The sequence below is a fragment of the Mustela erminea genome, chromosome 2, assembly GCF_009829155.1.
Source record: "Mustela erminea isolate mMusErm1 chromosome 2, mMusErm1.Pri, whole genome shotgun sequence".
NCBI lineage: Eukaryota > Metazoa > Chordata > Mammalia > Carnivora > Mustelidae > Mustela > Mustela erminea.
The window spans coordinates 159,723,952-159,740,273 of NC_045615.1; the positions used below are offsets into that span (position 1 = coordinate 159,723,952).

At 45.6% G+C, this 16,322-nt stretch overlaps 1 protein-coding gene across 5 annotated transcripts in view; it reads left to right on the forward strand.

Moving 5' to 3' along the window:
- The window catches only part of SEPTIN11 (septin 11), an 88,310-nt gene continuing 71,988 nt past the window's right edge, over positions 1–16,322 (forward strand). For all 5 annotated transcript variants that reach the window (XR_004283507.1, XM_032334662.1, XM_032334661.1 and 2 more), the window contains exon 1: positions 1–97. Coding sequence is in view for 4 of the 5 variants with exons in the window: in XM_032334662.1 (XP_032190553.1) it covers positions 71–97 (27 nt within the window). In the remaining variant the exon portion in view is untranslated. The remainder of the gene's footprint in view (positions 98–16,322) is intronic.

Genomic DNA, 16,322 nt, shown 5'->3' on the forward strand with positions numbered 1-16,322 from the left:
GAGCCCGAGCAGCAGCAGCCGGCGTCGGCGGGGAGCACCGGGCGCAGCCGGAGCCGGAGCCGCCGCCGCGATGGCCGTGGCCGTGGGGAGACCGTCTGTGAGTGCTGGGGCCGCGCTCCCCGTGCCCGCGGCCCCTCCGGCGCCGGGTGGTCCCCGCGTTCGGGCGGGCGCGGGCGGGGAGTAGGGGGCCGGGGCGGGGGCTCCGGGCGGCGGCGGCGGCGGCGGCGGCGGCTGTGGGCGTGTGCGCGGGACCGCGCGCGGGTCGGGAGCGGGGCGGAGGGCAGGGGCCCGGCGGGGTCTCCTCCGCGGTGCCACCGCGTGCCGCCCGGCGCGCCCGGGTCCGGAGCCGAGCGGGAGGAAGGACCCCTTCCCCTTCCCCGCCTCCCTTCGGAGGGCTCCCCGGGGCCGCGCTGCTCCTGCCTCCCGCTCCGCGCGCACCTTTTCTCTCGTGACCGGCGAGACGCGCGCCGAGACGCGGTTTCCTCCGGGCTCCCGCGCCGAGGGGCCGCCGGTCCCGGGAGCGGCTCGCCCGGGCGCGCTGTCACGCGGCGCTGGAAGCGGCTCCGAGAGAAAAGGGTGGGATTTCCGCGGTGGCTTCCCCGGTGCGTGGTGAGGCCTCGGGCCCCCCAGGCACCCACCCGGCCGCCCCGGCCCTGCCCAGGATGTGGACAAAAGCCCCGGGCGCGCACACAAAGTTTGCACAAGGCGCCCTTGTCGGCCGGGTGGGAGCCCGGGGGCGGCGGAGCGAGGAGGCGGGCGCGTGGGGCGCCGGCAGGGCGGGCGCGTGGGGCGCCGGTGCCCCGAGGCTCGCAGCGCCGTAGGGACCGAGGGGACGCTCCCGCCGCCAGTCCCCGCGGCTGGGCTGCGCAACTCCGTGGCGACTCGGAGCCGGGCTTGGCGGGTGCGGGCTCAGCCCCGGCTCCGCGTCCGGTCCCCGAGGCAGGGAGGGGGAAGGGGCGGCGGCGGCCGGTCCTTTTCGTTGAGAGGAGCCGAGCGGGGTGGGGACGGCGGAGTCCCCTCTCTTCACCCATTTCTTTGTCGTGTTCAGAGTCCACTTTCTCCCGCTGGTGTCGGGAGCGCCTCGAGCGAGGTGTTTCCCGCTTCTCGTCTCTTGCCACAAGTGTGTGGCCGCAGGTGGTGGCTTGAGGGGCCTCGTGGTGACGCGCGGAAGTCGCGCAGGGATCCTGGGGGCTCTGAAGCCCCAGGAGGGCCTCGGCTCCCGAGTCGTCTCACATGTGGCGCTTTTTGTCGCCCCCGCCCGGGGACGTTCGCGGGGACCCGGTGCGCGCGTTCCAACGCGGGTGGGCGGCTCCGCTGCCGCTGCCGGGGTGTTTTCGAAGACGTTCCCCGAAGCGTAACTGTGGGTCTTTCCGGCGTTTTGTACTCGCACATTCAGTGACCCACGCTTGAGAATTTAGGTTTCCTCCTGCGCACAAGTTGTGCTCTTCATAGTGGTCGTGGATCGTTCCTGACGGAATTTACAGACTGTGCTGATCTCTTTATTTTTGCGGGCGAGGAAATTGAGGTCCAGAAAGGCCAAGTTTATCTGACTGAATTATTCCCACCCCTCTCCCCGGTCTCCACACTATACTTACTTCCAGGGCACAGTTTCCAATAACTAAAATAACAATATCTACTTGAGATCATTGGAGAGCGTCTGGGAATGCAGATTTGCGAGGTGGGGGGTAGTGTTCCCTAACACCTTTTGCTGGTGCATTCTTGAGGTTTGTGGGAGGTGGAAGAAATAATTTGCTGCACATTTTCTATAAATTAGTTAGTTCATATATGTCAGTTAAATGGGAACAGTGTGTGGATTTAAGATTGAGTTGTGTGGCCATAATCATATCCAGCACCAGGTCTGCCAGCCAGATGTGAGCTTAATCCCACAGAATTCTTGTGAAAGGCCTCTCTCACTCAAATAATAGGGGAGATTTTTTTTAAAAAGTGTATATGTACAGAGGAGGTAACTGCTTTCTCTGCACATTCCCTGTTGTCACTGGAATTAAGATTAAATTACAGTTTAAAAACAGAAGACTTGGGCGCCTGGGTGGCTCAGTGGGTTAAGCCTCTGCCTTCAGCTCAGGTCATGATCTCAGGGTCCTGGGATCGAGTCCCACATTGGGTTCTCTGCTAAGCAGGGAGCCTGCTTCCCCTCTCTCTCTGCCTGCCTCTCTGCCTACTTGTGATCTCTGTCTGTCAAATAAATAAATAAAATCTTTAAACAAACAAAAAAACAAGACTTTTTTTGGACCAAGTTGTGGTATGAGTGATCGATTGACTCTACAGAGCTGAAAAGTCTTTTCATACATTTCCAAGGAATTGTTGAATTGTTTCACTTTGTTCATTCAGTTCTTGTCTTAAGTGCCTTTAGTATGTCTTCAAGACAGCCCGGATGAACGCAGAATATTTCTCCAAACCCAGTTGCAAGGATCAACACTACATCCTTCATCCTAGAATTCCCTGCCCCTCCCATCCTTTATCTGTTCCCCGATTTGAACAAATGGAAGGGTGTGTTGAGAGAAGAGAATCACTCTAAAATTGGTTTGGAGTTTCCCTAGTTACTCCTTTAGAATTAGCCTTTTTTCCCCCTTGAAGTTGTTTATGAACAACTTCCTTGCCCTGCAAACTGCCTCTCCCATCCAGATTGCAGGAAGGTTCAATTTGATTAATTTGCTCTCAATTTAGGTTTTCTTGAACTTGAACATCTTAGTGTGACCTTTTAGGTAAAAGATTTTACTAGAGAAAAGTTCTTATATGCCAGATGCAGTATTTTCTGTCTTATGAAGTGGTTATATTCAGTTATAACCATTTAAACCTTAAGGCTCAATTCAGATGTTTCTTAAGTGGGTTTGTTGGCTGGAAAACACAGAGGCTTCAGTTTGGTGTGATACTGTTTATTTCTGTTCTAATCTCCACCCATAGCTTCTCCATTTTCTCGTGGATGCTCTTGGTACTTGGCTCTCAGGCGACCCTGAAGCACATCTGCTGTCCCCAGGATGTAACTCATGAACAGCAAGAGCATTTCTCCCCGAGGGATGTGTCCACATTTTGGATGAGTTAGTATTTTTGCACCCAAGTCCCAGGGCAGCTATTACCTTTATTTTAAACAGAGCATGGTAATTTACTGTACCTGGGAATCAGGCTTTATGTAGCCGATCCAGTCTCTCTCAAGGTGTGATGTTCAAGTTACAGAGTCTAGGAGGTGAAAGGAACCTTTAGAGGTTATTCGGGGGGCGCCTGGGTGGCTCAGTGGGTTAAGCCTCTGCCTTCAGCTCAGATCATGATCTCAGGGTCCTGGGATCAAGCCCTGCATCCGGCTCTCTGCTCAGTGGGGAGCCTGCTTTCCCCTCTTTGCCTGCCTCTCTGCCTACTTGTGATCTCTCTCTCTCTCTCTGTCAAATAAATACAATCTTGAAAAAAAAAAAGAGGTTATTCGGTTCACCCTTTTTAAATGGAGAAAAATTTCTTACTTTATCCCTAATAGAAGGTATGTATTTAAACTTTTCTGGTGGTGGAGTGTTTCCATGATATCCTTCAAGAAATATGTTCAATTGTTCTTTTATTTGTTGAGCCAAAAGAAATGGAAAGCCCCTCAAAAAAAAAAAAAAAAAAAAAAAAGGAAAGCCAAGTTCATTCATTCACTGATGTAAAACTATTAATTGAGCTCCTCCTGCATGCCAGGTACTGTACCAGGAGCCAGGGTTACAGGAGTGGACAAGAGAGAAATTCTCTTTTTACCCAGAGCTTTTACTTTCTGAGAGATTTAGTATCTACGTGTATTAAAGTGATGAACTTCAGTGGAGTATGGAAGCCATTTAGGGAGAAAGGAAATTATGTGCCTCTTGCTGAGTCAACAGCTAAAATGCAGGTAAAGATCTCGTCCGGGAATCATGGACAGTTCCTGAAGATACAGTCTGTTTTCAGCAGGAGGGTGGGGACTGACCAGGAAATGTTATTTTCCCTTGTTATAAAATTGCCAATTACATCTTGAGGTTGTAGCCCCCCATGTGGAGGGCTCGGGCTCTTTTCTACCTGGAGAAAGATGAATCTAGCTGAGAAATGTCCAGAGGGGAGGCTGTCATCTAGGGAGACATTTTTAAAAATTAAAACTCTTTAGTAAATGTTACAAATGATACACATTGAGTCTGTATAAGCAGTTATTAAGGAATGGAGGAAGTGCTTGATGTACAGTGATCTTTCCTTAAACATTTTAAAAGCTGTAGTTTTTTTAATCTTTTAAAATACTTTCTTTAAAAGGGGCGCCTGGGTGGCTCAGTGGGTTAAAGCCTCTGCCTTCGGCTCAGGTCATGATCTCAGGGTCCTGGGAATGAGTCCCACTTCGGGCTGTCAGCTCAGCAGGAAGCATGCTTCCCCCCTCTCTCTGCCTGCCTCTCTGCCTACTTGTGATCTCTGTCAAAAACAAAGCAAAACAAAACAACAACAACAACAACAAAAAACCCTTCTTTAAAAATGATATGTTTAGGGGCGCCTGGGTGGCTCCGTGGGTTAAGCCCCTGCCTTTGGCTCAGGTCATGATCTCAGGGTCCTGGGATCAAGCCCCACATGGGGCTCTCTGCTCAGCAGGGAGCCTGCTTCACCCCTCTTTCTGCCTGCCTCTCTGCCGGCTTGTGATCTCTTGTCAAGTAAATAAATAAAATCTTTTTTAAAAAATGATATGTTTAGACAATGAAAAATAGACCCATGCAAATGATTAAAAGAATGAAACTACCCATTTCCACCATCCTGATATAAGAGCTCCTAGATTGTTAGTGTATTTTCATCGACTGTGTGAGATTTACACAGGTAAGCATAACCTGTCTCATATAAACTGCCACTTAGAAACCAAACTGTGTGCCTGGTAGACCCTGTGTGTTTGGACACTCATACAATGTAGGAAACAGATGCTTAGTGCTTTCAAAGGGGCCACGCCGTGTCTGTGTCCAGACAAAGGAATGAATGATTTGGATGTCCTACTTCGAAGACCAGTGTTTATAGCCACCGATGCCACAGCTGATAATGATCTTTGGGTTTATAGTCTCTGTGGGGCAAGCTACAGTCAGAGCTTTCTATGCCTGTGTTTCTCCTTATAGGACCTTAAACTTGATTGGGGGTGGGGTGGGTAGGGGCTGTTGCTGGATTTTATAATTTATTGAAAATTCTCTTTCATAGTACTAGTTAGACCTGTCTCAACGGGGGTCAGTGAAGCAGAACCATTATTTAAGCAAAGACCCAGAAGATCTAAAGCTTCTGTCCTGTTCCCCCACTAGACCTACTTTACGATTTAATTGATACCCCCTTTGTTGTTGTTGCTGTTTTTAAAACCCAGATTGATAGGAAACTCTCTTCAACTAAACAGTACCACCCCTGACCCACACAGACCTGCTGACAGCCCATCAACGCAACCAGTGTAAAACAGACAGACAACTTGGGCTGTGGTGATGGAGACAGGCTTCCTTTTAGCCTGAATGATGGGAAGTCAAATTTGCATCATCATAGGCCTGGTCTGAGGTAGAAATCAGGAGTCTGTACTGTCATGTGACTGGAACCCCAAGGCATTCGAACCGTTTTTCTTAGGATCTGTGCCAGTGAGCGTGAGTGCCTTGTTCAAATCAAAGAGTTGAGGGAGCTGGCCTATGTGGATGCGTCCTGTCCACCTGCCGAACTGTGCCCATGTGGGACTGAGGGTGCTGTGCTGAGGGAGGCGGCAGGCTGAGGCGAAGAGGTTGGAGAGGCTTCATGCTCCAAAAAGCATGTCTTCGGTCCCCAACAAGAAGAAGCTTTGTTCGTGCCCCACTCCTTTTTTTTTTCCTGCATTTTAAAAGCTGTGATAAAAATATATATAACATAAGGTGTAGGCCTCTGAGAAGAGCAGAGCTGGCAGCTGGAGGCTGGAGGCTGGAGAAGCAAAGCGGAGATGTTTGCAGCAAAGGCTCTTGTGCTGAAGCTGGACCCTGACATGAACGGGCAGCTGCGTGAGGAATGCGCTCTCCGCCCAGCGAGCTTCCTCCTCCGGGTGGCCCTGCTGTGAGCCGTACCTTTTATCCTGAAGAAGTTGGACGCGTGTGAAGAGGGACATCCCATGTACATGGGTGACACGCAGAACCCAGTTACAGCTTCTACTCCCTGCAAATGAATAGGCCCCGAAAGCTGTAAAAGACTCTTCGATTGAATGGATGTAAAAATGCTACTTGTTAAGAACAAATTTGGTTTTGGTAACTGACCTTCATAGCTTCAGCTGAAAGCTACTTGTGAAGTAAAGACATTCTGTAGGGGTAGTTGCATGCATGTGCCCGTGACGCTCAGCCTCTGGGAATGTTGAAAAAATTGTAAGTGATGTCGAACTGCATTCTCGAGTGAGTATTCTAAGGGAATTCTGTCTGCAAAAAAATAAAGTGTACCTGTTTGTTTTGATAAGTAACAATTACTTCGGGATGAATTTGTGATTTCATAATTTTTTTCTTATAGAAGTAGAATCACAATAATACAGGTAGCTTGGAAATTTAAAAAAACAAAACAGTCCTCAACAACCTGAGCACATTAGCCATTATTCTTAGCTTCCTAATTCATCTGCTTCATCAGATACGTTTCTCCTAGTTCCTCTTAGTGGGTGCTGACCTTAGGATGTTGGGAATCGAGATGCCATCCCTGCCGTGCTCTTCAGATTTCTTGGAAGGATGAGTAAGTGGTAGGATGAACGGGGAAGGAAAAGAATGAGTAAGGAAGGCGAGGTGGGAAAGGTGCCGCCCCGAGGGACTAGCACATGCCGAGCTCGGGTGGGAGGTGGAGCTTCTTCAGGAAATCCGGCTGTGACATCAGGGTAGGGTAGGGAGAATGCGTAGATGGGACTCTAGGCAGGAGTGGGGAGACCAGATCATGCAGTGCGTTGTTGAAGACTTGTGTATTTTCTACACGGTTTTCAGCATATTTTGTATCCTATGCAGCCTGTGCCCCAACTTAGGATATCTCGAGATTCTTGGAATTGGTTGGTAGAAGACCTTGAAAGTCTGTAGAGGATGAATTCTTTAGGGTTCAGTAGAATAGAGGAAATGAGAAAGGATAGTGGAGTTGATTCCTTTCAGGACCAAATTGAGCCCTTAAGAGTAGAGGGAGTGAAGACTGAGGAAGCACCCAGAGAGGAGGGGGTCCAGTGACAACATCCCCAGCATAGCTCTTCCTCTCTGGTCTTCTATATTGAGGCCTTCCTCGATGTACAACTACAAATTCTTATTTTCTTAAACATTGAAGCAACTGAGTCCTAAAGGGTAGGAAATGGCAGGACTCCTCCTACCTTGGACGGCAGGTGTCAATCAGTGTTCTCATAAAGAAAATTAAAAACCCTTCGGATTCTGTGAAAGTAGGAAACAAGTCCGTTAAAAGCCAGGGTTTTCTTAAGACTTAACACCTTTTTCATTCCCTTCATCCCTTTGTGTATCGTTTTACGTCAGTATAAATTTTGTGGGTCTCATTAAGCGTGCCCATTAAATTACTCAGACCTGCTGTTGAAAGAAAGAGGCTTAACCGAAGCCCTCTGTGCATGGAAAACCTGCCCACCATCTTGATTTTTTAATTTTTTTAAAAGATGAGAGAAATCGAAGAGCTCACAAATGGAAATACAGGCCATGCTCATGGACGGGAAGAATGACTATTGTCCGAACATCCACACCACGCGAAGCAGCCTGTTGTGTAGATTCAGTGCAGCCCCTACCAAGATACCAGTAGTAGTTTTCACAGAACTAGAACCAAAAATTGCTTTTTTTTTTCTTTAAGATTTTGTTTATTTATTTGACAGAGAGAGAGACACAGTGAGAGGGAAGACAGCTGGGGGCGTGGGAGAGGGAGAAGCCGGCTTCCCACTGAGCAGGGAGCCCGACAGGGGGCTTGATCCCAGGACCCTGCGATCACGAACTGAGTGGAAGGCAGCCGCTTAAGGACTAAGCCACCCAGGTACTCCGAGAACAAATAATCCTAAAAGTTGTATGGAATTTAAAAATACCGTGAATAGCCAGGGCAGCCTTTGTGCTTACAAAGCTGGAGGTATCACAATCCCAGATTTCAAGATACACTACAAAGTTATGGTAATTAAGACATTCTGGTACTGACACAGATCAATGGAACAGGAGAGAGAACCCCGAAAAAACCCACACTTGTGTGGCTGGTTAATCTACGACAAAGGAGGCAAGAATATACAATGGGGAAAAGGCAGTCTTCTCAATAAATAGTGACAGCTACTTGCGAAAGAATGAAATTGGACCACTTCCTTACACTGTGCACACAAAAATTCAAAATGGATTAAGGACCTAAATGTGAGACCTGAACCATAAAACTCTTTAAAGAAAACAAGCAGTAATCTCTTGGACATTGACCTTAGCGGCAGCGTTTTAGATAGGTCTCTTGAGGCAAAGCAAGCAAAAGTAAAAGTAAACTGTTGGGACTACACCAAAATAAAAATTTTCTGCATAGCAAAGGAAACCATCAACAAAACTAAAAGGCAGCCTACTGAATGTCAGAAGATACTTGTAAATTAAAAAGCTGATACGTGGTTAATGTCCAAAATATATGAAGAACTTACACAACTCAACAACAAAACAAAACCAAAAAACCCCCCAAAAACCCAATTAAAAAATAGGCAGAGGACCTCAAAAGATACTTTTCAAAGAAGACCTGCAGATGGCCCACAGACACATTAAAAGATACTCAGCATCACTAACCATAAGGAAATGCAAATCGAAACCACAATGAAGTATACTTTACCACTCTCCAAATGGCTAGGATTGGAGCAAGAAATAACAAGTGCTGGCGAGGATGTGGAGAAAAAGGAACCTTTGTGCACTGTTGGCAGGAATGTAAATTGGTGCAACTATGGAAAACAGTATGGATGTCCCTCAAAGAGTTAAAAATAGAAACACTATATGATCTAGTAATTCCACCACTGGGTATCTACCCAGAGAAAACAAATACAGTAATTTGAAAAGATACATCTACCTTTACGTTTATTGCAGCATGCATTATTTGCAGTAGCCAAGGTATGGAAACAACCCAAGTGTCCACTGGTAAATGGATAGGTAAAGGATATGCGGCATATGCATGTGTGTGTGTATCACACATACATATACATACACAGACGCACACACATATATATATTTCAGCCATTTCAGCCATAAAAAAGAGTGAGATCTTACTATTAGTGACAATATAGATGGACCTAGAATGTATTATGCTAAGTGAAATAAGTTGGAGAAAGACAAAGACCAAATGGTTTCATTTACGTGGAATCTAAAAAACAAGACAAATGAACAAACAAAAGACCAGAGTTGTGAATACAGAGAAGAACTTGGTGGTTGCCAGAGGGGAAGGAGTGGGGGATGGGCAAAAGGTAAAGGAGTTGAAGAGGTGCAGACCATTTAAGAGCAGCGAGGTCACGGGAATGAGCTGTGCAGCAGGGGGAATGTAGTCAGAGATACTGTCACGGTGTTGCGTGGTGACAGATGGCAACGCACCTCTGGCGAGGTGAGCATAGCTTAATGCACGGAGTTACGGAGTCACTGTGTTGTGCACCTGAAACTAATGTAGCATTGCAGGTCCACTATAGTTCAGTTAGAAAAACCCCCAAACCTCTGTGCACAGAAAGCCGCCTTGGAATCTTGATTTTTAAATTTCTATTTAAATTATCGTCAAGATATTTATCTCACTTTAGCCTTAGTAAAATTCCCAAGAAGTAATATAGACAGGAAAACTGAGGACAAAGAAGCCCACATTTCCCAGATGCGATGTGGTGCCGCCAGTTGCTGGGAGGACTAGCCTTTAGAGCCGAGGCTGGGACCAGCACGCATACAGAGCTACCATGCGTGTCAGTCTTTCAGACGAGGTTTTGCTCAGGTAACACGTTGCTCCCAGATTTTGGTGGCTTACAGAGCAAAGGCTTATTTTTCACCCACAGTGTTTATTCCACCGTCTCAGATCTCCAGGCCGTATTGACCCTGGGTCCTCTGGCGGCAGAGGAAGAGGATACTGAACCCTGAACTACTAAGTTCTTGCATATATCACTTCTACACAGACTTCATTGGCCTAAAAATGGTCATTCCTGAGTTCAGCAAGATGAGATGGACAGTCCTTCTGCAAAGAGTGGCCATGCTGGTCACTTGGTCATGCTTGACCAGACCATGGATGGGGAATAAATCGTCTTCTAGAGAGGGCAGGAAACATTTTGTGTCCTAAGACTTCACTGTACTGTCCTAGTCAGGGCATCTACTGTAGAGCCAAGCGTCTTTATTATTTTTTCATATTGTTGCCGTTCCATAATGATTTTTCTCACTCCCTTTGTCCTTCCCTGACCCCAGTTGGACGTGGTCAGATGATGAGATAGAGTATGTGTGTGTGTTCAGCAGCCAGGCTGAGCCGAAGGCGGAGGATGTGATCATTCCTATTGTTCCGCACAGTGAGCTTCCAGTAGCATCTTCACTAAGGAAGGGAAGGGCAGCGACCTTCTGAAAGACCTTCTGTGCTGTTCCGTGGTGGCCCCGGCTCTGGGACTGTACTCTCTGGGAAATGGTTTTGAGGCCATTAGGACTTAGAGCTGCTTGACAGAATGATTTCCCTTGGGATGCTTCCAAATCTGTGCTTTCCCAGCCCATCTGTCCCTAAATGCAGATGCCTTGGGATGGCACCTTCTTTTCCTTGCTTTGTTCTGCTCGCTAAGAGGCAGTAGTACTATATCACAGTTTGGTTAAGAACATGGGCTCTGGGGCCAGACGGCGCGGGTTCTAGGGTATCAGCTCTGCCATTTAACTGCCTGTGTGACCTTAGGCAAGTTACTTACTTACCTTGTGTACCTCACTTTCATCAGCTGCAAGATCATAATAGTACCTTCCTCAAACATTTATAGGACTTAACAAGTTAAGACACTCAGAATGTTTGCAGTGATGCATGAAACATTCATCCTCAATAAAAAGGAAATGACTCTGGAAATAATAGTGACTTTACACCAAAGACTGGGCTCCAAGCGGAACTGCCAGCCCATCCCACCCCAGCAGGGAGTGAACATTTGCCCTTTCTCCTCTCACCCCCCTGAAATGCAGTCCTCCCTTTTTCTAGTCAGAGCACACCTTGGAGGCACGGATCCAGTGCACCCTCTCCTTGAAGAATTGAAGGTCTCCTTGAAGACCTCCGAGTCCGAGGTCTCAGTAATTGGCCCCTCTCGGAACTCCTGTGGCACTGCTGCCCTGAAACACTTGTGTCACCCTTAATAGTGTTCTGGAGTCTCCACACCAGCCCCACTCTCTTGCAGCTCCTCTTTAAAATAAATAGCTCCAGTTCCAGGGGTGATGAGCTCTGTGTATACACCTTTAGGGTGGCTATGCCTCCTTCCCTGTTGTATCCTTCCCAGTCCCCGCTGCTGTCCCTTTGGATCACTTTCTCAAATAGCTGCGTGCATGCTTGTAAGCCCTTGTCTCAGGACCCTGCCTTTTGATGAAAACGCTCTGTTTCCTGGTTTGGGGCTCTTACCTTATGCAAATAAGGGAGCATGAATGTTACTTTGTAACATATCAGATTACTCTGGACATTAAAAAAACATGCTGAGAACAAACTTGACCTTTTTAAATCAGGGTCTTACTGTTTATTGGAGGGAAGACTTCAAACTGTTGTCAGATGCTAGGCGCAGAAAAGAAAAAAACTGGGTATGTCATCTCATCTTTTCTGTAACTTTCATTTCTGCTTCCTTGGAGTGGAACCGAAACTCTCTGGATGGAAGTGCTTGTCTCTGAGTGTATAGCGCTACTTTGTTGTGTGCTTTGTTCTGTAACTTCTTTAATGTACCCATTTCAAGTCAATTACATATTTTGTAATCTAGAAACTAGATACAGAGTCTATGGGGGAGATAACGTTTTTGATACATGAACTGTGAATTTGGGCCAAAGCTTAAAACTCTTTTTTGAAAGAGAGAAATAATGTAGCTTACACTGCATAGATTGGGGAAAATGAGGTAAAAATTTTTTGAAGCAACTTTCAGTGAATTAATAATGTTGAGCAATTCTAAGGGCCCAGATTAACTTAAGTATCTGCTGGAGAATTATTCCAACTCATTAGAGTTGTTCACATCATCTTCACCGTGTGCCCATCCCAAAGTCATTTTCTAATAATGTAGGAGACATGGTTGGAAACACCACAAGTCAAAAAAATTCCTTGTTCAATTTTCTCAAAATCTGTTACCTTTGCTCTCACTCTGAAGTTTGGTCTGACTTTTTGTAGGGGTGAACAATGTAGGACTGTACCTCCTTCTGTTGCAAAGCTGTGATTGTTTATAATACCTCCTTGTTTTCAATGCCTTCTCTAGTCCTTAGGTGTTTGTTTGTTTGTTTGTTTGAATTCCAGATAAAGGGAATAAGAGGAGAAAACGTAAAAAATTGCATCCCGGAATGTTTGATTTCTCCATTTCTCAGACAAAAACTGGAATTAGTTTCTTTCTTTCTTTCTTTCTTTTGGTCTTTAAGTATACATTTGGAATGTTGCTGCTAATTTTCACATTGGCTTTGCCCCCAAACTCCTAGCACCCACTGCACAGGTGTCTTAATTGAAGTTGTGCAGTTCCACCCATTTCCCTGGTGATTACGTTTCAGTGGTCAGCACTGATCTTCACGATTTTCTTGTGAGGTAGTTTGATTAGATACTGATCTTGAACCCATCCCTTCAGCTCCCATTTGATGGATCAGGACTCACACTTGCCCAGGATAAACAGTAACGATCTTAAGGTCAGGTTTTCTAACTGTTGTTTATACCTTCTTTCCAAGAGGAGATAGCACAGTAGTCTGCAGAATAAATGCTGTCAGAACTTCCTGAGATGATGGAAATATTCTGTTACTGCATTGTCCACTGTGGTAGCCACCAGCTGTATGTGACCACTAAATACATGAAATGGGGCTTGTGCAACTAGAGAATTAATTTTTTTTAATCTTGTTTAATTATAATTAATGTGTTTAAATAGCCACATGTAGCTAGTGGTGACCACATGGGATAGTGAGCTTTAGGAGTTACGGTCTAGAAGTATGTATAATCTGATACTTGCTTCTCATTTTTTAGAAAACTATTTTAGTAAGAAAATTCCAAAGTGGGGCGCCTGTGTGGCTCAGTGGGTTAAGGCCTCTGCCTTTGGCTCTCAGGTCATGTTCCCAGGGTCCTGGGATTGAGCCCCACATTGGGATCTCTGCTCAGCGGGGAGCCTGCTTCCCCCTCTCTCTCTGCCTGCTTCTCTGCCTACTTGTTATCTCTGTCAAATAAATAAAAAAAAATCTTAAAAAAAAAAAGAAAGAAAGAAAATTCCAAACTTGACACAGGAGGGAAGGTATGATGAACCCTTCTATCCCATCACCTAGGCCAATCTTACGTCATCTCTTTCCCCTTCTCTCCCCGCTTAAGCCCCCCAAGTTTGTTGGTTTTTTTTTTTTTAAAGATTTTATTTATTTATTTGACAACAAGAGCCAGGGAACACAAGCAGGGGGAGCAGCAAAGGGAGAGAAGCGGGCTCCCCACTGAGCAGAGAGCCGGATGTGGGACTCGATCCCAGGACCCAGGATCATGACCTTAGCTAAAAGCAGATGCTTAAACTGAGCCACCTAGGGGCCCCAAGATTTTATTTTTAAAGTAATCTCTACACCCAACTTGGGGCTGAGATCAGGAGTCACATGCTCTATGAATTTAGCCAGTCAGGAACCCCTCAACCCCTCAAATTATTTTGAAGTAAATACCGGATGCAGTCTGATCTCATTTTAAGAGCTAAGCTGGTGACCTGGGGGTTAGACGGAGCAAGGCATCAGGAAGAGGTATTCAGGGATCTTCAAGTGACTTTGTGATTATAAAAACAAACAAACAGAAAACCCAACAAAACAAAAAACAAAGCCTCCAGGTGTATGGATGGTAAAAGTTGTGGTTTGACAAAGATGGGTAATGAGTGTACAGGTGAGTGATGTTCTGTGTTTGAGATATGTTCTCCCCGTCATGGTAATCGTCGTCATCATGAAATGCTAAGCCCATGGATGGACCAGTTACTGCACCAGGCTCCCTTACATGTGCTGTCACTGAAGTTCGGGTTCATGGGTAGTTCAGACGTTCGTATGCAGTATTTATCGTTGAGCGTAACAGAATACCAGCAGTGCTCTGGGGTCACAGGGTCGTTAAAGGTGGAAGCAAACTGAGGTTCATTATTGGTTTTAGCCCAGTCCCCTCAGAATGCTTCATTCCAGAGAGTAGTAGCTTGTGTTGAGCTCCCTTTGAGTGGCCCCGCACTTCGTCCTGCCACACTGGCCACGTCTGCTGACCGGCTGAGTTACAGTCTGCGGAACTAAGTCTCTCCTACTATTTTGTAAAATGGCAGACTCCAAGGACCTCTTTTAGAGCAGACCTTTTGTTTTTCTAAGTCTGTTTGGGGTATTGCAGATACTCTTGTTGGAAAGAAATGTTTTTTACAGTTAACGTAAAATTTTCTCTTTTGAGAATTTATGCCCATTACTAGGGTCCATTTTTATAGGAAATGCCTGTTTACTTTCTGTATTTCTGTTTATAAAAGAAACCTACCTTGTAGCAAACCCATTTTGGTCATGTACACACATTGCAGGAAATAATGCTTGCATCGGTGATATTTAAAAGTGCATCTTTACTTCACAACATAAGGCAAGAATTGGTGCTGTGCCTTTATAGTTGGATTAAGGTCTAATAATGATTTTCTTCCTTATGATAGACTGCAGAATATGTATATTCTAAATTTGGAGCTCTACTTAGGATCTCAGGATTTAAGGGGAATGAATTTGTGATGGTAAAAGGTTCTTGGATCATCAGAAATGCTCCCAGGCCTTGGCTCAGCTGTTTTATTGATGGAAAAAGATGATATGCTTTAGAATAAGAGCTATTAAAAATTTCTGTAACATTCTGAACAACGCAAGCTGCCTGTTGCAACAGGATGCCGTTCCTTTTCCATGGTCAGGTCTGCCCTTTGTGTCCCCTTGGACTTTTGTGAACCACAGTCCTGGGAGAGAGGGAAGAGCTCTGTCTAATCTCATCATCTACAGGCAGCTCAGTAGGATTTACTGTTGCTGCGTGGTTCCTAGAGATAGTGAGTAGTTGGTTAATACCCCACGGGTTAATGGTGCTGCGACTCAGGATTTGTGCCATTTCTTGCAAATAATCCTCCTGTGAAATGAGCTTTCTTATTTCCAGTTGACAAGAAATATTTGAATCCACATTAGGGCGAAGAACAAGATTTAGGGAGATGTGTTTTGTCAAATCACACGCCCTGTCCTTTTCATGAAGGGTAAAGACGAACTATCAAGGCTTGTCAAATGACTGTGACCTGATTAGGAAAATACAGGACCTATTTTCAGCAAAGAGGGTAAAATATTAGTATGAGTAGCAGGGTTTTTTTTTTTTATTACATTAAGTTTATAGATTTGAAAAAATTCAAATTTAAATCCAGCAATAATAACACATCTTGAGAAAGAAACTAAATTCATGTAATCTAGGTATCAATTAATGCTTATACTTTATCACAGTTAGAAAAATGCTAAATTTGATCTAGCCATTACATTTAATAAGAAATAGAAGTTTACCTTATTATTTTTTCTCTTTAAAATAGTTAATGATCAATGCCTTATCACAGCTTTGATAGGCCTTAGTTTGGCTCTGGAGAGCCGAAGTACAGAGGGAGAGAAATAACAAAAAGCATCTTTGACCAGGGTGAGCTTCATTATTTGGCTCATTTATTGGATGGGGAAGAAAGTACCGAGAAGGGCACTCTGATTCTCTGGTCGGACTGGCGTGAGTGGGACAGCATGTGCCACCTTTTAGCTCTGCCTGGCAACATGAAGACCTCAGGGGTGCCAGAGTTTTCACTTTTTCAGGAGAACATGGAATGGACATTTGGAGTTTGAGGAGAGATTTGCCCATCCGGAAATGCTGGCAGTTAAGTCAACTATTTTTAAAATACTGTGTGGGCCACATAAACATGTTCCTGGGCCGAGACCTGCCACTTTGCGATCTGATTTCCATTGAAAATAATTCATTTATTTTTCCAGTATTTGAATAAAGAAACCACTAACTTTTTTTTTTTTTTGGTATGTCTTTTTATATGCTTTAACATTTGAATAAGTAAAGTGCTTTTTTGTAGAAAATCAGCTTGTTTTTAAAACAGAAGTGAAGCAATTACTTGAACTCTGCCGGGGAAGTGTCTCGATGGTTTGAGGGCCGCAGCAAAGCCTGAAACTTGTTTCCTTAGCAGGAGAGCTCCACGCAGGCTTCGAGCTGCCGGAGACGGGTTGGGAGAAGCAGGACTCCTTGCA